General features: G+C 39.0%; 1 protein-coding gene across 2 annotated transcripts in view; it reads right to left on the bottom strand.

Annotated features, from left to right (window-relative positions):
* Window positions 1-19,691, bottom strand: part of hecw2b (HECT, C2 and WW domain containing E3 ubiquitin protein ligase 2b) — a 73,827-nt gene that overhangs the window by 11,931 nt on the left and 42,205 nt on the right. For both annotated transcript variants that reach the window (XM_085449327.1, XM_085449326.1), the window contains 13 exons: window positions 18,060-18,161; window positions 16,211-16,361; window positions 15,961-16,064; window positions 15,743-15,867; window positions 7,692-7,877; window positions 7,322-7,474; window positions 7,069-7,171; window positions 6,845-6,941; window positions 5,113-5,196; window positions 4,801-4,910; window positions 4,081-4,201; window positions 332-445; window positions 100-252 (listed from right to left, as the gene is read on the bottom strand). In XM_085449327.1, coding sequence (XP_085305453.1) covers window positions 100-252; window positions 332-445; window positions 4,081-4,201; window positions 4,801-4,910; window positions 5,113-5,196; window positions 6,845-6,941; window positions 7,069-7,171; window positions 7,322-7,474; window positions 7,692-7,877; window positions 15,743-15,867; window positions 15,961-16,064; window positions 16,211-16,361; window positions 18,060-18,161 — 1,603 coding nt within the window. The remainder of the gene's footprint in view (window positions 1-99; window positions 253-331; window positions 446-4,080; window positions 4,202-4,800; window positions 4,911-5,112; window positions 5,197-6,844; window positions 6,942-7,068; window positions 7,172-7,321; window positions 7,475-7,691; window positions 7,878-15,742; window positions 15,868-15,960; window positions 16,065-16,210; window positions 16,362-18,059; window positions 18,162-19,691) is intronic.

Raw genomic sequence — 19,691 nt, 5'->3', positions numbered from 1 at the left:
CACACAAACACAAAAGTTAAATACTGTGTGTGTGTGTGTGTGTGTGTGTGTGTGTGTGTGTGTGTGTGTGTTTGGGCGGGGTTTCAAATTGACTTTTACCACTCATGGTGATTGTCAACGAAGGCAGACATGGGACTGATCTGAACGGTGTAGGTGTCATTGGCAGAGTACTCAAACAGACCATAATAAGGGTTAAACAGTTCTCTGGAAACCAAGAAGAAAAATTCTCTCGAGGGCCCGCTGTAGTCCAACCTGAAACACACACATTTAGACTTTAGATTTCCTTTCTTTCTTTCTTTTCTTCCCTTCCTTGCCCCTCCCAGACACTCACCCTTCCTCCCCGACAAAGCTAACATAGAGCTTGCTCCGCTGTAGGTCTTTCCGGGAGTAACACATGATTTGGTTGAAGGCATCTTCCAGGAGTTGGTCGCGACGGATGATCAGTCTAAGACAGACAGACAAGAGTGAAGACAGACAACTCCCAGCAGACAAAGAGTGCTGTATTTATCGGAACATAAGGCGCATTAAGCGAAACGAAACAGGCAGATAAGTCAAACTTTACTCAGTTCATTTTTTTTGCTTGCTTCATTTTCGTACCATTGACTCATTAATGTCATATTCTCTCCAGCTGCTCTATTCCCCTGTTGTTGCAGTATATGAATGACTAACCTCGTATTGTGGATGGATTATCTCAGTTGTTCTCCTGACTGAAGTTTGGTCCGTTTACAGCATCCTGCCATGTGATTACATTTGTCCCTAACCATCAGGAACCCTCACGTTAACTTTCATCGAGTGGAAAAAGGTTAGTGTTCTTCCTCTAACTTCACTGTGTTTATGTTATAATAATGATAATAATAATGATACATTTTATTTGAGGGCGCCTTTCTAAAACCCAAGGTCACCTTACAAGAGAAAAAGACATCAAATAAAATAGTAGATTAAAATAGATTCTAATAAATTAAAATACAGAAAACCACAAACAACAAATTAAAAACAAACAAACAAACAAAAAACAAAAAAACATGATTTGACAGCAAGTAAAATCTGTATTAAAGCGAGTAAGCCAGTTCAAACAAGTAGGTTTTGAGTTGTGATTTAAATAAGGGAAGGGGATCCATATTTCTTAAGGCTGAAGGAAGTGAGTTCCAGAGCCGAGGAGCAGGGCGACTGAAAGCTCTGAGCCCCACAGTGGTGAGGCGAGCAGAAGGAACAACAAGATGAGTGGCAGATGAAGATCTGAGAGAGCGGGAAACTGTGGTGATATGAAGCAGATCACAGAGATGACGAGGGGCAAGGTTATGAATACACTTAAACGTGAGAGCTAAGATTTTTATCCTGGCTTCTATGGGCAACCAGTGAAGCTGTTGAAGAATTGGGGTCATCTGGTCTCTTAAGGGAGTGCGAGTTATGACCCAGGCAGCAGAATTCTGAAGAAGTTGAAGTTTATGGAGGGACTTATTGGGGAGACCAAATAGGAGGGAGTTGCAATAATCGATTCGGGAAGTAATAAGACTGTGGACGAGGACGGCAGCAGCATGGAGAGTAAGGAAGGGACGGAGTCGGCTAATGTTACGTAAGTGGAAGTAAGCAGACCGGGTTATGTAATTCATGTGAGACTGGAATGAGAGAGTATTATCAAGTATGACACCCAAACTCTTAACCTGAGGGGAGGGGAGGGTGGGAGAACTTTCAATGTTAATGGAACAACTGTGGTTAAGGTAGAGGCCGTGCCAACAAGTAAAACTTCTGTTTTATTACTGTTAAGGTTGAGAAAATTGGAGGAGAACCAGGATCTAATCTCCATAAGACAGTTTGAGAGGGAGGTAGGTGGGAGGGATGAATTGGGTTTGGAGGAAATGTAGAGCTGGGTGTCATCAGAATAGCAATGAAAATTGGTATTATATTTTCAGAACATATGACCAAGAGGGAGCATGTAGATAATGAATAAAAGAGGCCCTAATACTGAACCCTGGGGCACACCAGCAGAAACAGGATAGAGACTTGAAGAATGGGATTTAACTCATTCACTGCCATTGACGTCTATAGCCGTCAATTGCAGTGAATGAGTCAATGGGTTTAACTCATTCACTGCCAATGGCTGGCAGTGAATGAGTTAAATTGGATAAACGGAGTGCGGTCTGAGAGATAGGAGGTGAACCAGGCAAGGGGGGTGTGACTAATGCCAGTGGATGCTAATCTGCTCAGGAGGATATTATGACAAATTGTGTCAAACGCTGCACTAAGATCCAGAAGGATGAGGATGGTAAAAGACCAGAATCAGCTGCCATCAGAAGGTCATTGGTAATCCTTAACAAGGCAGTTTCTGTACTATAATGGGGCGGAAACCAGATTGAAATTGTTCGTAGAGATTATGGTTATTGAGGTATGAGTGAAGCTGAGAGGCAACAACTTTCTCAAGGATCTTTGAAATAAAGGGGAGCTTGGATATAGGACGGAGGTTATCAAACCTATTGGGATCTGCACCAGGCTTTTTGAGAATTGGAGTGACAGAAGCAGTTTTCAGGGATGGAGGAATAACTCCAGTGTTAAGGGAGTTATGCTAACTTAGCGATCACATAGCACAGGGGTCGGCAAGCTGCAACTCCGGGGCCACATGCGGCTCTTTAGTCCTTATAGTGCGGCTCTGCGTGGTTTGGGAAAATAAATTAGAAGCTATTAGCTGAAGTGTATTTTATTTATATTCTTTTTTAACTTGTAGTTCTAAATTGGAAGATTATTGTGATATTGAAATATAAAAATGAAATTATATTATATTATTTTTTCATCGCTCAAAATAAGCGTCACACTCGTGGAAGCCGGTGTACCCGCCGAAACGCTGTGCATTTATCGAGACTTTCAGCCCCAGGTAGGTCAGTTATGGATCTTCAGATCCACATTATGTCAGCAGCTGTTCTCCACCGTGAACATGAGAGGTTTTTGGACCAATTGTGTGTTCTCCATTCTTTAAGCACCGTTTAAGCACCGGCACCGTTTCAAAAGTACCGGTTTGGTACTGGTATCGGATAAGACCTAAACGATACCCATCCCCAGGTAAAATACATATTTAGGCAGAATTTTGCAAATATCTATTTTTCGTTTTTTAGCAGCATAGAGCTTTTTTTCCAATTATTTTTTAAAAGTCAGGTCAAGGCTCCAAAAGCACAAAGGCGATATAAGGGTGGCTCACAGCAGTTTTTGTTTGCTGGATCATTTTAGTTCAGCTGGGTGTCTTTCCTTTGGTTATATTTCTTTAAGAGTTCAAATGTGTTCATTACATAAATAAAATGTAATTTTCTCTGTAGCACTTCATGGATTTCATAAGCAACACACCTTAGTTGTTCACACAAAGCATAAAGGTAAAACAACAATACATACAGTGTTATCTTCATTTTAGATGTCAGAAAGTATTCGCGGCTCCCAGTGTTTTCTTTTGCGTGGAAACTGGGTCCAAATGGCTCTTTGGGTCTTAAAGGCTGCTGACCCCTGGGTTAGCACATCATTATATACCAGCTAGCCCAACTTCAGTAACCCTACAAATGTCACTGCTGTTTAGTTTTCTGTCTTCATTTATGTTTTAAGTGACAGCAGAGCTGTACGTTTGAATTTTTCAGAAATCTCTCAGTCAGAACATGCTCATGTTTAGGTGGAAGCTAGCGAGCTAACTTCCTGCTAACTTCTAACTCCGTTAATTGTAATAAATACTTGTAATTGTTACACCTGGTAAAGCAGCAACACTGATCATTTTATTAAAGATGAAAGAATTTAGACAGAATTTGGACCTGAAGCCGACGGCGTTTTGGACCCAGATTCCTCCGCGAGGCTCCTGACTACAGTAGCCATAATGCTCCAACAATCCATCCAGTGGTGCGGCTTTGTAGCTTTGCAAAGTCCTGCTAAAGCATTTTCTAACAGATTTCTGAGCGCCGTGTACTGCAATAAATCGGTTTCGTTGTCAGTAAGCACAACCAGAATTCATACATAAGCGCACCCGATGTGTAAGTGTGCCTTACAGTGCTGAAAATACGGTAAATAAAAAATGATGAGAAAGGATGCCTTCTACAGTCAAAGCTGCTGACTTACTTTAGCTTCCCTGGTCCTTGTCCATAGCCCTTAGTTTCCAGTTTCCTGTAGAAGTTTCGCAGTTTTGCCTCAAAGTCTCTCTTGTAGGGTGCTGGTGCTCTGGCATTAGCTCTCTGAGTACCTACGCACACACTTAAATGTTTACTTTGATGGGTTATGTCAACAAGCTGACAGATAAAGCAGAAATTTCATTTATATGTGCAGAATTCTACCAAGCAAGAATATGCCAATTAATTTCGTCACATGCACAACAACAGTGGTGCAGCTGTCATACAAGGGTGTTTATTTGTAACCTGGGTTGCAGGTTCAGCTTCTGCACTTTACAGACAATGAACTGATCAGTTAAATCTGTGATTAGTGAACAACCTGCTCTAACATGACTAGCTGTGTTCTGATTTTACCAATGGTTGTCAGAAACATTAAGTCTTTATTGTTGGTGTGAAAAGTCATTCATTTTAGCTCAGAGCTCAATTTCTTTCTGTTGAACTGGAGTTCTGAGTTCAGTTCAAGGTCAACATTTCCTAGTTGGCCAATCCAGATATTCTACGTGAATCAGCTGTACAGCAATGTGAAGTGCACTTAACGAAAATATCAGCAAAGTACTCTGCAGGGCTCAAACACAGTAAAAGGTTCCATATGAATTTGTGAGAGAGGGTTTGTGGATAATATTTTTTGCATGTGTTGGGTTTTTTCACAATGACTTTTCTGTTGATCTTTTACCAGGTGAATTCTGTGGGGAAGAGACAGGTGACCCCCGAGGTGACTGGCAGTAGCTGGGGTGAAGTAAGGCATGAGGAGGCACATAGGACATCACTTCTTCTTCAAAGAGACTGCAGATGGAAGGTTGGAGAGGGGATGAAGGGACATAAAAAAGAAACCAATTCACTAAATGCAATTACTTCAGCAGAGCAGCGAGAAAATGAAAAAAAAAAAGGTAATAACAAGAAGGGGATACACAACTAGTCCGATTAGAAAAAGGAAAGCCAAGAAAAAAAAGAATAAGACAGAGGAGGTAAAGCAGAAATATGTCACCTTAGCAACATGACAAGGTCGGCAGATCCCGACAGCCTGGCCAATCCTGACACTCCATCTGTGCGGATCAGCTGCACTTTCTCCCTGTTGTCACAGCAACATTACAATGGCAATGCTGTTCATTAATGTATCCTATGCATGTATTTCACTTTGACTTTGGCTACTTGAGGGACAACTGGAGCAGATCCCAGTCTGCTCCAGTCTCTGTACGAACCCCATGCTCTCCGATGCAACCACTGGAGTATGAATGTGTGCGTTAGACAGAAAGCACTCAGAAAATAGTCCTGCATGAGGCTGTGTAAAGCGCTTTGAGTGCTCAGAGAGAGTAGATTAAGCGCTATATAAGAATCAGTCCATATTATTTGTGTGTTGTGACTGCTTCTTGCAGACAAAAGCAGTTTCTGCTGGAAAGTCTTGGTTTGCAGTTGCAGTATGGTCTCCAGAAAATTGCAATTTTTATTTTTGTGTTTGCAACGACAGATTTATCATAGTCAGGACATTTTGCATTCATCTTTTCACATTTCCAGGCGTATTTGAAGGTTATGATCAGATTTTAGGGCTATTGTTTTCAGCTTGTATCAATTTATAGTTTAAATATTCATTTAACAATAATCTTAATTAATTTCTAATATGTTTTTGTAAATGTTTCATCATTTTATTATTGATTTTTATTTCCATTTTCATTTTTTGGCACTTGCTGTTTGTGCATGTCTTTGATTATTATGTTGTAAAACTTCAAAAATTAATGGAAAAAAAATGTAGCAGTAGCACAATGAACTTTGCTTCCTGCTTTGATGATTTTCTCTTCTGACAATTAGGTTTTCTTGCAATACTTAAATGTTTCTAAATATGATACCAAGGCACAGCAATATTTTTCATCTTGTCTAAGGTCTCTAATGTATGAAGTTGATTCTTGTAGTTTGTTTCCTGCAAGCTGAATCGTGTTCCTCATCAAAGCTACTTAAAACACGTTTAAGTTCTAACTGGGTTTTTCCTAATGAGCCACATTCAACATGTCTTCATAAAGTTTAGCTCAAAAATAATATTTCAGTAAAAATCTGTCAAGATCACCACCGCTTTTAGGAAGTCAATCTCTATACCATGAAACAGAAAACAAATTATGCCCAATTGGACTGAAATATCTACCAACTTGGATTTTTCATTTTTATTCTTTTTGTCATTTGAGACCCGTGGAGCAATCATAAGGTCTATGTGGAGTTTTCTGAAAACTCTTGCACTTAAACTCGACTTAAACCGTGGGAACAGACGACAGGTCTGAGGGTTAAGGCGGTGGAGATGTGGATCAGAGGGATTGGATAGTGAAGATGATTTCAAATAATGTTTGTGTACCAGACATTTCATCTAGAAAAGCTGTTTTTCCTCCCATATTGGTGCGGCAGCAAAGCTCTGCATCAATGACACATAGTGGTGTTGTTTGTGGAGTTTGTGGAGTCCTGGCACGAGAAATGTCTTTTGAATATATTTTAAGCATGAAAAATAGCACTCTTAAACTTTTACAACCCGGGGTTCGTGCTTGAAAATGACATGCCCAAAATGAAGTGATTATTTCTCTGCTATTACAAACACTTGCAAGACTTAAGGGGCCATTATGTGTAAGTATCACAGCAGATGCCATTGCATCAAAGTAACTGAGAACAAAGAAAAAATCTAGTCACCAGATTAAGGAAAGCATTATATAAACGCCAAGCTGTGCATTTCTGTATGTGTGTACCTGAGTGCATGGTTCCGGTTAAAGTCAGGCTGCCTCTCCTGCAAAATCTCAAAGATGTTTGGTTGTCGTAGAAATGCCACAATCTTCTCATTGTAAGCTAGAAAAAAGTGAACAGAAATTTTTTGTCAAATGTATTCATCTCTTCCTCTCAGATTCTTGTGTGTGTGTGCACGTGTGTGTGCGTGTGTGTGTGTGTGTGTGTGTGTGCTTGTGCATGCACTAACCCACTGGTATTAAGTCTTGGCATGGCCCTCTGTTGGCAGATGTGAAGGTGCTGGAAGGTCGTGGAAGAACAGGTGGGCTAACATGACGAGGGTCCTCACCCAGCTATAAAAACAGGATGTCAATAAACATGCTGCCCAGGTTTACATGATATGTAAGCGGAGGAAGAAAACATGTAACTGTTCCTGTTATGATTAGAGGACCAATTTAAGTAGCTGTACTTTCTGTTGTCCATGATCGTTACGTGTCCCTTACCAGTCGCCGAGTGGTCACCTCTCCAGCACTGTGGCTGCGCTGGCGAGTCAGGTGTTGGCGGTGAGCGAGGAGGCTCAGCGGCCGAGAGCTTTGGAGAGGCAGCCGGGGGTCAATGAACGTAGTGGCACGGCAGTTATGGTCTACAAAGAAAGGCTAGATGGGTGTGCACACAGATACACATACAAGCTGTCAAGTGTTAATCATTTTTAATTTGATTACAGTTTTTAAAAAGTAAGAAATACTTGACAGAATAAGTGTAGAACAGTTAGATACTATTGAGGATCTGAATACAGTTTAACTGTATTCAGACCCTCAAAAAGTCATGAAATGTAGACATTGGGGCACTGACTGATTACAGTGTCAGCCCTACCTTGCCGGTCTGGTCGTGCTTCATCTCCCAACCCCTGGGCAGCTCCAGCTGTTTGTTAGCAAACATGTTGAGGAAGGCCACCAGGTCCCTGTTGTGCTGGTAGCGCTCAAAGTGATGAGCATCCCGACGAACCTTACTGATCATATGCTTCAGACATGTGTTGGTGGTGAACATGTGGTAGGCACTCTAGAACCAGGAAATAGATTCCAGTAGACAGGAAGGAGATTCAGCACAGAGGAAACACATCAAGAAAAGAGTAAGTTTTAAGTGCCTTGTGCTACTATTACACTATGTAGTCACTATCGTATGCACACATTTCAGAGGGAAAGCAAAGGGCATGGCTGTTGTGCTTACTACTCACAACCACTACACAATATAGGTGCTGTTTTGTATGAGCTGAAGCTTTGAGTCTGGGATTTGAGTCTTTTGCATGTTACGAAAATACACTATGGAGCCTCTGCAGTTACTACAGTATGTGTGTGAGGCTTTTCTAATGCTGTTAATAACCTAGTAAACACCTTCAGTATGCACCATCAAGTATTTCAAAAGATTACAATTTATTCTATCTATCGCATACATAGAACGTTAAATATTTTGTCCATTTTATTTGTATGGCAATGTCAGTCTGTCAGTAAGCCTCAAGTTTGGTCAAATTAAATATGAGAATTCTGCTGAATTCTACTTTTATGCCTCTTAAAGTTTTCAGTTGCAAAATTGTGATTTTTCACAAAATACATGCGTTGTTATGGTTGCTATGCACTTGGCTTCCAGTGTGCCACTGAAGGTTTTGCAGTCTTCTCTTCATTTCCGAAAAACTTCTTGCTACTTGCTCAATTTTCACTCAACTTCCACAAATTATACATCAAAACGTAGGTATTTTTGCTGGCTTTCCGAAAATGTCACTATCATTGTTATGGGATTTATAGAATTTTGGCAAATCTCCTCAGACCAACACAAAGTCGCAAAACTCTCCATAGAAAGTCAATGGAGAGCTTGTTCAAAATCACCGCTTGATTTCTGTAATGAGAGGCATATTCGAATCGTCATATCTCCTTAACGAAGCAAAGTTAAGACATAAGGCTTGTCCCAGTATATCTTCAGACACTCCTGACGCTCACAATTCAAGAATTATTTTCTCACCTATTGCCGTTCTGAAATGAGTTGGACTTGTTTGAGGGTAGGAAATTCGTCCTTCGCTCAGATTTCTTCAGATTTCAAACTCTGGAAATGAACCACTTTTTTCTCTCGTCATATCTTTTCAATGGATTTCCACAGAGACCTGAAAATTTCCATGATTGTTCGCCTGCTGTCTCTTACGGTGAAAGAATGATATTGATACTCCAAATAGATTTAGAGTTAGAAAGCGTTGTTTGAGGGCAAGTCAAGGCAGTTTTTGCTTTGCTCTACTCAGTTATGGTGCATTAGAAATCAAATATCTTTAATAATTCATATTTTAATGATAAATTGTCAACACTGGAAGATTCCCCCATCTCTTCTGAACAAAACGGTGTAAGAATGACCGTTCTAGCCCTTACGGTTAGGAAATTATGGTCATTTGTTTGAGGGGAGTCCTCACTATGAGAAATACACTGCAAAAATCCTGTCTCTCTGTGCTGCATGCACCTGTTTTGGCGGGAAAAAGTACACAGCCTCTCTGATTGGTGGATTCAAATTCAGCAGCTGCTTGACTGAGCTAGAAACTTGCTTCTCTCTCCGTGTGTGTGTGTGTCAGAGGTGGGACCAAGTCATTGTTTTGCAAGTCTCAAGTAAGTCTCAAGTCTTTATCCTCAAGTCTCAAGTCAAGTCTCAAGTAATGTCAGGCAAGTCAGAGTCGAGTCTCAAGTCACTGGTGTAAAAGTCCGAGTCAAGTCACAAGTCTGAAACTTTGAATTTCAAGTCCTTTCGAGTCTTTAAAAAAAAAAAAATGAAAAAAAAATGTTGCAGTTATGCTAAATGTAAATATTAGACCATGTAATTTTAAAATCTGTGTTTTTCTCAACACATGACAAAATAGTGAACTTAGAAAATATACACAAATTGTGAAATTGCACCTCTTTAAAATGCAGCTCAATTAAACCTAGCTCCAATAATAATTTTCACCGACAGTTCTGAGATAAGCTGCATGTTATTCTTGGATGCGGTTGTAGGACCAGCTTTAAAATCGCATGACAAAAATATCATACACATTAAAAAAAACTGTATCACCAACGTAGCCTGGACAACATTTGCTAGTTGGATGAAGTCAGCTATCTCATCTTAGCATATTTATATGCATATTTATAATCATACGGTTCTTGGAGTGAGTGCACACACTCATGAAGTTTAGTAACTTCAGGTCACTGCAACAAGCCCAGGTACAGTTTACCGACGGATGGATGCAGGACCTTGAAATGCACCGTGTAGAACGAAAGACCATCGTACGTATCATAAGTTTACCAGTCTCACAAATCGTCTTCATAAATACACATTCGTTAACCGTTTATTAATAGGACCTTTGAGCTCAACGGTAATTAATTAGTAGTGGAAATAATTTCTGGTAGCATCACAGAAATGTAGCAGTGACAATAATATTGTATGCTGTAATCGTACTGGGCAATTAGTGATACAAAAAACCTGTTTTATCCTGTGAATAAAAGTATATGTTTTTGTCAATGTACCATAATAACAGAAGCGAAACGCAATATTGTGTCAGGACAATTTACTATTTATGCACAATAAATAAAGGAGCATAGCGCGACAATTTCTGTTCAGCGCCAGACTTGCTTGTAACCTATATCACCAATTATGTTATGAAAAATGACGCATTAACTACTAAAAAACACTGACCTTCGTGTAAATGCTTGGAGCAGACTAACCTGTGAGCTGGAGTGTTCTGGGACGTTATATTTGATCTTTGAATGGCTGCAATCCAGTCGCATCTTTGTTACTTCGGAAACATGGCTCGAACAATTTCTCTTCAACGACGTAATCCGATAACAACCGATCTCTTTACCCGTCGGCTTCCCGTGGCTGTCATGCGACCGGCTATTGCAGTTAATAATACAACAGCTTCTTGACATTTTTGTGTTTCTTTTTATCGCTGTGTGACTGATTTTAATTGAAAGCCTGCGTGCGCTAGTACCGCTTGCCACGAGTTCCCAGAATCCTTTGCGGTTCTACCCGTGAATGACGTCACATTTTCAATCTCTATATAATATGCATGTTAAATTTTATATTTGGGGTAAAATATCAAGTCTTTTCAAGTAAACCGGTTCAAGTCCAATTCAAGTCCCAAGTCATTGGTGTAAAAGTCCAAGTCAAGTCACAAGTCTTAGAACATTTTTTCAAGTCAAGTCTAAAGTCATAAAATTAATGACTCGAGTCTGACTCGAGTCCAAGTCATGTGACTCGAGTCCACACCTCTGGTGTGTGTGTGTGTGTGTGTGTGTGTGTGTGTGTGTGTGTGTGTGTGTGTGTGTGTGTGTGTGACAGAGAGAGAGCGAGAGCCTTTTAATGGGATGATCTCATTGTAAGATTCAAATTCAATATATTTAGACTGGGTGACTGAATTGGATCATGTGTGTGTGTCTCTCTGTGCATGTGTGTTTCCTTATGTGTACATATTTCTGATTGTGTGGCTGTTATATATATTTTTGCTGATTTTTTTCATTTAACAAGTATATTTGAGGGACCCTCAGCATGTTCAGCATTTTTTCAGCTGTCCATTTTGCTTTTCCAATTTTTCTGTTTAAGTTATTACTATTGTGCTAAATCATACTATTTCTGCTATTTTATAAGATTTCTGCCAAATATAGTATTTCTACCAAATCATAGTACAGTATTTCTGCTTTTTATAGGATTTTTGCTCAAACATAGTATTTCTACTAAATGTAGTATTTATGCTTAATCATACTATTTCTGCTTTTTATAGGATTTGTGCTTAATATAGTATTTCTCCTAAATTATAGTATTTATGCTTTTTATAGTATTTGTGCTAAAACATAGTATTTCTAGTAAATGTAGTATTTATGCTTAATCATAGCATTTCTGCTGTTTTATAAGATTTGTGCTAAATATAGTATTTCTGATTAATTATAGTTTTTCTACCAAATCATAGTATAGTATTTTTGCTTTTTATAGGATTTTTATAGGATATTTATATTGCTTAATATAGTATTTCTGCTTTTTATAGGATTTGTGCTTAATATAGTATTTCTGCTAAATGTAGTATTTATGCTTAATCATAGTATTTCTATATATTTCTGCCAGGTCCCCAGGCAGCCAATCCTCTGTGAGGACTGAGGCATTCAAATCTACATATCAGGGCCTGCACGGCTTCCCAGCCAGCCAATCATATCTGAGGTCTGCCGTTTCTTCTCTCGTCATATCTCAGCGACGGATGTACAGAGAGCAATGAAAATCGCGGTCAAAGTACACCAAAGTCCGCTGATTCACCCAGTACAAGAATTATGCTTCTAGTCCACCTAGTTTTTGAGTTACACAACGTTTTGTAACTCCAAAATACGGCGTTTTTCTCCTCTCACCGCGATCTAATTCTGACTGCTCATCACCCTGTTTTTCCAAGTACCTGCTCACTTTCCCAGTGGGGCAGTTGGTAATGACACGGGTCTGCAACCCAAACGTCGTGGGTTCGATTCCACCTTAGTCAACATGTTTTTTTCCCTACAAATTAATACACTATCACAGACCAGTAATTCATATTCATCATTTATTACAATTCTGCAAACTTTTATGATTTTACCAGCTTTTCTAATATGGACCTCACATTCTTGTTAACACTCCATGGCACAAATACTCTTCCCTTTAGGCTCTGTGCATGTGTGTGTGTGTATCAATATTTCTCCCATTTTAAAGTATTACTCCTCCATAATTGTATTTCTGTTAAATCAAAGTACTTTTACTACATCTTAGTACTTCTGCTCAATCATAGTATTTCTGCTCAATCATAGTATTCCTGCTACTTTTTGGTACTTGTGCTAAATACAGTATTTCTGCTAAATCATACCATTTCTACTTTAATATATTTTTCTTTCTAAATATAGCATTTCTGCTATATAATTGTATTTCTGCTATGTTATAATATTTGTGCTAAACCAGAGTATTTGTGCTAAAACATAGTATTAATTTAAAATGACAATATTCATAGTTCATCACAGTGTCTCTGGTAAATCACAGTATTTCTGCTATGTTGTACTATTTTTCTAAATCATAGTGTTTCTGTAATGCTTAAGTATTTTTGGCTAAATATATTCTTTCTGTTATCTTATACTATTTCTCCTAAATTCTTGTATTTTTGAGAAGTTATCATGTTTCTGGTAAGTTACAATATTTCTGCAAAGTTCTGCTATGCTATTGTATTTCTGCCAAGTATTATGTTTCCTCTAAGATATTGCAGTTCTGCTAAGTTATTCCATTTTAGCAAAGTTCCTTTGCTTCTGCAAAGTTTTTACAATTTCTGCAACTTTTCAGCTTTTTCAGCTACTTTTTGCAGACAGCTTCAGCTTTAAAGCATCCACACTGCATTTTCGCAAGAAATGCAAATTTTTCTAGTTATTATTAATCTCCGATTCTCTTCCACAGAGTGTCTTTGTCGTTTCTTCCCAACCGGTTGCATCAGGTGTCCAGCCCCTCCCAGGTTTCTTCCTATTAAAAGGGAGTTTCTTTCCCACTCTCACCAAAACACTTCCTCAGAGGGGATCATATGATATTGGAGTTATCTATGTTTTCTTTGTATTATTGTAGGTTCTTTGCCTTACAATATAAAGCACCTTGAGGCAACTGTTTTTGTGTTTTCTTGGCTTTATATAAATAAAATTGAATTGAATTGAACAAATATAAGCAAACTCACAAACTGTGTGCAGTTTATTGCATATTGCATCTGCTAGGTGCAGCTGCTGTATTTCACAGGGAGATAAAAGAATTCAAGATAACTTGAAATGATGATGTATGAAGACAGGATACGACAGGATGAAGAGGTAAGGAGTGCTCAGTGGTATTTGATAAACTGCAAATTTAAGGCTTACATGTAATGTCATCATTTTAATTAGCTATTCGTTCTGTATATGTTGCTTTGACAAATTATGTATTTTCATATAGTAAAATGTTCTGCAAAACAAACTAAGGTATTGTACAATGTTGTACTATGGTGAGTTTGAAGTTTTACCGGTTTACAGTGGTTGAGGCGTTCGAGAGTCAGATCAAGTTTTGCAGATATTAGTTTGTATTAAGTTGGTGATACTTAAGAGTTACTCCCTAAATTCAGTATTTATACTACCTGTATTTATTTATACACTGTCCAGTATTAAGACAGTATAAACTGTATAGTGTCAGTGTAGGGGATGGACATCAGCCAGGAGGCATGAAACATCTGCTTGCATCTTGTTGAATTCAGTTGTATGAATCCACAAAAAGCAATAAACCTCAAGCAGCAGCAGGTCAGCTGATCACAGGCTGTACGCCGTGAAAATCTAGTTCACATTAGAAATTATTCATTCATATTGAAATGTTTTAGATTGATCATCAAACAAATTTTAACATGTCTTAAAATGCAGTTTTTAAATGATTTTATTTATTAAGGGAAAACATACACGTCCCTATGTGAAAAAAATGATCTCCCTCTCTAATAACTGCAGGATCGCTGTCCTGCTGCATAACCTAAGTGTATTTGAGCTTCTGATCAATCAGTCTGAAGCCCAAATACTTCTTTAGAGTGTGGCATGATGCATTGCTTTTTAAGATTTTTAAGCTGCTTTACTTTGTCAGCCAGGATCTATTTGAGTGACTTATTGATTCAACAACAACAATAATAATAATAATAACAATAATAATAATAATTTATTTGAGAGTGTTGATGTGGAAGTATAAAAAAAGGTCAAAAAGAGTTGTGCCATGTCTCTGTGGATCTAGAGAAAGCACATGCTGGGGTGCTGTGGAGGTGATTGAAAGAGGATTTCACGATGCTGGGTCTTTTGACTCAGCGTTTTGAGTTTTAGTTTATTTTGATGTTTATGGTTTATGTTTAAGTTCATTGGGTTTTCTGAGTTCATTTGTTTATTACTTTCCCCGTATGTTTTCAACGCCTCTGTTAAGTCTCCTTTGTCCTTTATGTGTTTCATGGCTGCATGTCTTTTGTTGTCACATCTTTGTTTCATTATGTTTCCTATTTTATTTTGAAGAGGTTCTGTGTTCCTGTGTTTAGCTTTACGTTTCCCCTGTGACGTTGTTATGCTCACTTATCCTCATTATCCTCCTGTGTGTATTAAGTCCGTGTGTTTTCAGTCATTCCTTGTCAGGTCGTCTGCTTTGTTCACGTCATGCATCCAGTTTTTGTCCATGTCTCCATGTCAGGTCCCACGTGCACGGTTTTTTCATGCTTTAATCTTAGTTCACCCAGTTTAATTTATTGTTTAGTTTCACCTTTGCCTTTTGTTTTGTACTTCTTGGCCAGCCTTAATAAACGGCTCATTTTTTGTTATTCCACGTCACGTTTCACATTCTGTTTTGATCTGCATTTGAGTCCTTTTTTGCAATACATACAGTCTGCCTCAGCCAGACTGTGACAGAGGAACTGGACGTCAGGAGTGGCAGAGAGTATGAGGATAGTGGTGAGGTGTCAAGTAAGAGTGACATGGTTTGGGGGGGTTTGGGGGTGGGATTACATCAGGTATTCGCTTTGAGCCCCTTAACTATCCGTGGTTAGAATCATAAACTATGGCAAGCCAAAAGCTGATTCTATTCTTTTGCTTTTATTCAAAATGTTTTTTGAATTTCTGCCAATGAGGAAACAAGGAAAACACTTCTGACTGTCACAGATCACAATCTATTTACATTTTTCTTAAAAAAAAACCAACTACATTTTCTTTTCTTTTTTTAAATATAACAGTAGAGTAAGGTTAGGGTTATCATCTTTGATGACCTCAAAGGGTTAATAAGTGCGTTGTTTAAAATCCCTTTCTTGAAACAAATAGAATGTGGTCTGTTATAAAAGAAAGACACATGAATGGAAGTAAAAGAATAACAAGAGATAGAATGGAAGTAAAAAGTGTCCATACAGGGTTGGAATGCAGCACAGTGAAGAATTCAGGGCTGGCGAGGAACTTGGCGCTAGGGGACTGAAGCAGCAGGGTTAGGCGAGACCTGGGACTGGACTGTGGCAAATTGCTGTCCCTACGTAGCTCTGCAAAATATACCAGAATCGTCAAAATAAAAAAAAGAAAATCACAGGGGAAGAACATGGATCAGGATTTTGTGCCGTGTAGAAGGGGGCTACCTGGGAATGAGGGTTGCATATCAGTCTCATCAGCTGAAAGCTCATTGGGTAGCTGCTCTTCTGGTCTACTGTCGTTGGTCATTGTCCTACGTATACTTTGATACCTGCAAATTTATGTGTACAGTAACAATTAATGATAATGTTACTAAAAACAAAAAAATGGGAAGTGGCAAATTCATTTCCATTTTTAACTGAAACTTTGGACGAACATCTAGTTTGCGAATCTTCATGTGCATGTTTGTTTTCTGACCTGCGATTTAGCTGTTCCATCTGCTGTATGGAGTTAGACCTCTGAAGAGTTTGTGGGGCCGGGGGTGCGGTTGGACGTTGCCATGTTGTTGTTCTGTTCACGTGGTCCACATAGAAAATGCGACCATGGCTGTCTATGCGAGCCTCCCAATCTGGATCACACACAATGCAACAGAAGAACACATATAGTAGTTCTCCAAAAGATTCTGTTCCTCTGGACGTAGCGTTTTGTGGGAGAAACGTTTCGTCACTCATCCAAGTGATTTCTTCAGTCTGCATCAAGACATATAGTAGCTGTTTTTCATGAAAGAATATAGGTTTCTAAACTAAGGTTTTATGAACAAAAATGACACAGTAGATTATATATAATTATAATCATATATGTATAAAATTTTGGCCTTAAAGTTGCATAACTACTGACTACAATCTACAATCTAGCTGTTTTTAAGATTAAAATACAAAAGTGAATCTGTGGCTTATGGGTTTATTACAAATGAGAAATTCTAGCATTTAAAGCTAAGGTTGCAAATTCAAATTCAGTAGCAAATTACACATCTGGAAAATAGTAACACACATTTGTGTCAACTTGTCTAGTCATACATACATGTAATTGGAAAGGCCTATTACAGTATTTTCCACACTGTAAGGTGCACTTAAAATCCTTTAATTTTCTCAAAAATCGACAGCGTGACTTATGTATAAATTCTGGTTGTGCTTACTGACCTCGAACTGATTTTATGTGCTACACGGTGCTCAAATATCTGTCAAAAAATGTTCTAGTACAACTTCGGTAAGCTACGAAGCCGCACTGCTTGATGGATTGCTGGAGCATTACGGCTGCCATAGTCAAGAGCCTTGCGGAAGAATCTGGGTCCAAAACTCCGTCCGCTTCAAGTCCCAAAGTCAAACGAACACTGCAGCATCACTGAGAGTTTAAAACTGTCTGAATTCTTTCATCTTTAATAAAATGATCAGCGTTGCTGCTTTACCAGGTGTAACAATTAAGTTTAACATCCAGGCATCCAGGAAAACAGCATTTATTAACAGAGTTACCAGTTAGCAGGAAGTTAGCTCGCTAGTTTCCACCTAAACATGATATAGCATGTTCTGACTGAGAGATTTCTGAAAATATTAAAACGTACAGCTCTGCTATCACTTCCAACATAAATGAAGACAGAAAACTAAACAGCAGTGACGTTTGTAGGGTTACTGAAGTTGGGCTAGCTGGTATATAATGATGTGCTACGTGACCGTAGCGACACAGCTATGTTAGCATAGCATAAACACAGTGAAGCTGGAGGATGAACGCTAACTTTTTTCCACTCGTTAATGGGAGGGTTCCCGATGGTTAGGGATAAATTGCAACGCAGGATGCTGTAAAAGGACCAAACTTCAGTCAGGAGAACAACTGAGACAATCCATCCACAATACGAGGTTAGTCATTAATATACTGCAACAACATGGGAATAGAGCAGCTACCAGAGCATTTAACATTAATGAATCAATAGTACGGAAGTGGAGGAAGCAAAAAGAATGAGTTGAGTAAAGTTTGACTTATCTGACTGCTTTGTTTCACTTTATGCACCTTATAATCCGGTGCGCCTTATGGTCTGAAAGATACGGTATCTAAATTCCTTATCACAGCTCCTGTGCTATATCTTAATAGTTCCTCAAACTGCTTAATCCAGAAGACTTCTAGGGACCCTAGTACCCTATGCATAAACCCTGACTGCTATACTCAATCTTCAAACTTGAAGATATCTGGTAAAGAAAATATGTGTATGCAGTTTCTGTGCTGTATTGTGCACTTTAATGTTCTTTAAAACAGACATATACACACACACACTCACCAGGGGGCAGTGGTTCATCTACTCTCTGGTAGCGACTGATGTCATGGCGAACAGATGGCAGGGAGTGAACAGACTGGTGGCCATTGACCTGTTCTGTGGCACCTGGATAAAAACACATAAACAAGCATCAAAATGAATATAAGAAATCCAAAAAAGTTAATTTTTTTTATAGTCATGGTTCATAACAGCTCTGCTGCTTAATATAATTCAATAACATGAAAAGGTTAAATAAACAAAATTGTTCCCTTTAAAGCCAGTGCATTATTTGTTTTGAATTAAGTGCCACTACAGTCTTTCATTAATACTTCCTGATCGCTCGGTTATTTTTTTTTTAACAAGGTTATTCATCTTTTGCTGGACTGGACCCCAAATGGCACAGCCATACCAGGCTTGGCACAGAGAAAAACCTATTGACACTTGAAGCACCCATCTGTAGGCAAAGAGCTGAAAGGGGGGTCACTGGTCACCAGTCTGCCCTCCTGTGTGTCTTTACAAATTTCATGTGCATGAATCTCAGGATTTTGTTGAAATGTTTAATAAGCCTATCCATGCACTGCATGAAAAGTTTAGTTTTTGTCAGTGAGCAACACTGTAAGCTGCTATGGAATTACAAGTTAACTCTATACAAAGGTTTTGAGGCAATAGAAGAGAGCTTAGTGTGTAAATCAGGGGTGCCCAATCCCGGTCCTCGAGAGCTACCGTCCTGCAGCTTTTAGATGCATCCTTGTTCCCACACACCCGAATCAAATGAATGGCTTGTTATCAGGCCTTTGCCAAACATGATGGCATGCTGAAGAGGTAATCAAACCATTTGATTCAGCTGTGTTGGAGTAGGGATGCATCTAAAAGCTGCAGGATAGTAGCTCTCGAGGACTGGGATTGGGCAGCCCTGGTGTAAATGAATGAATACCATGATAGTATGGAAGGGCCAACACAGAAACACAATTAAAGTAACACTTTGAAAACATCAGATCGCTACAAGAGAAAACATATTAGGTTCCGTTGAGTGAACGCTGGCGCGCCTGGCTGCTGCTGCCAACCGGTTATTGTTATTATTTTTATTATAATTTCTTCAGATGCTGACAACAATTTGAATCGTACGTTCACACTGCAGGCGAAAGCGCATCAAATCCGACTTTTCCGACCCTATGCGACCCATATCCGATCATGGTATGACAGTGTGAACGGCACAAATCCGATATTTTCAAATCCGACCTGGGACACTTTCGTATGTGGTTCTGAATCCGATACATATCTGATGTTTCAGAAAGCGACTGCTGTTTGCAGTTAGCTCCTAGCATTTCTCGACAGCTCTGCCTCCTTTTTGACTATACGAGTCTGCTGCTTCCTATTTGTGTGACCTGCTCCATATCACCACTGTTTCCAGGCCTCTCAGATCCTCATATTCATCTTACTGTTCTGCCCACGCGTCTCATCACTGTGGGGAACAGAGCCTTCAGTCACTCTGCTCCTCGGCTCTGGAACTCTCTTCCTCCAGCCATAAGAAATATAGACTCTCTTCCCGCATTATTTATATTATATCATTATTATTATTTTTATATCATGCTGGATACTGATGTGGACCGGACAATGTGTTAGGACTGAAAGGATGCCACATTCTTTTAAAGAAAA

The sequence above is a fragment of the Copadichromis virginalis genome, linkage group LG23, assembly GCF_057382275.1.
Source record: "Copadichromis virginalis isolate Kocher_CV1m ecotype Utaka linkage group LG23, C_Virginalis_male_GT1.1, whole genome shotgun sequence".
Lineage (NCBI taxonomy): Eukaryota > Metazoa > Chordata > Actinopteri > Cichliformes > Cichlidae > Copadichromis > Copadichromis virginalis.
The sequence above is the reverse complement of the archived record's forward strand: the minus strand, read 5'-3'. Positions and strand labels throughout refer to the sequence as shown.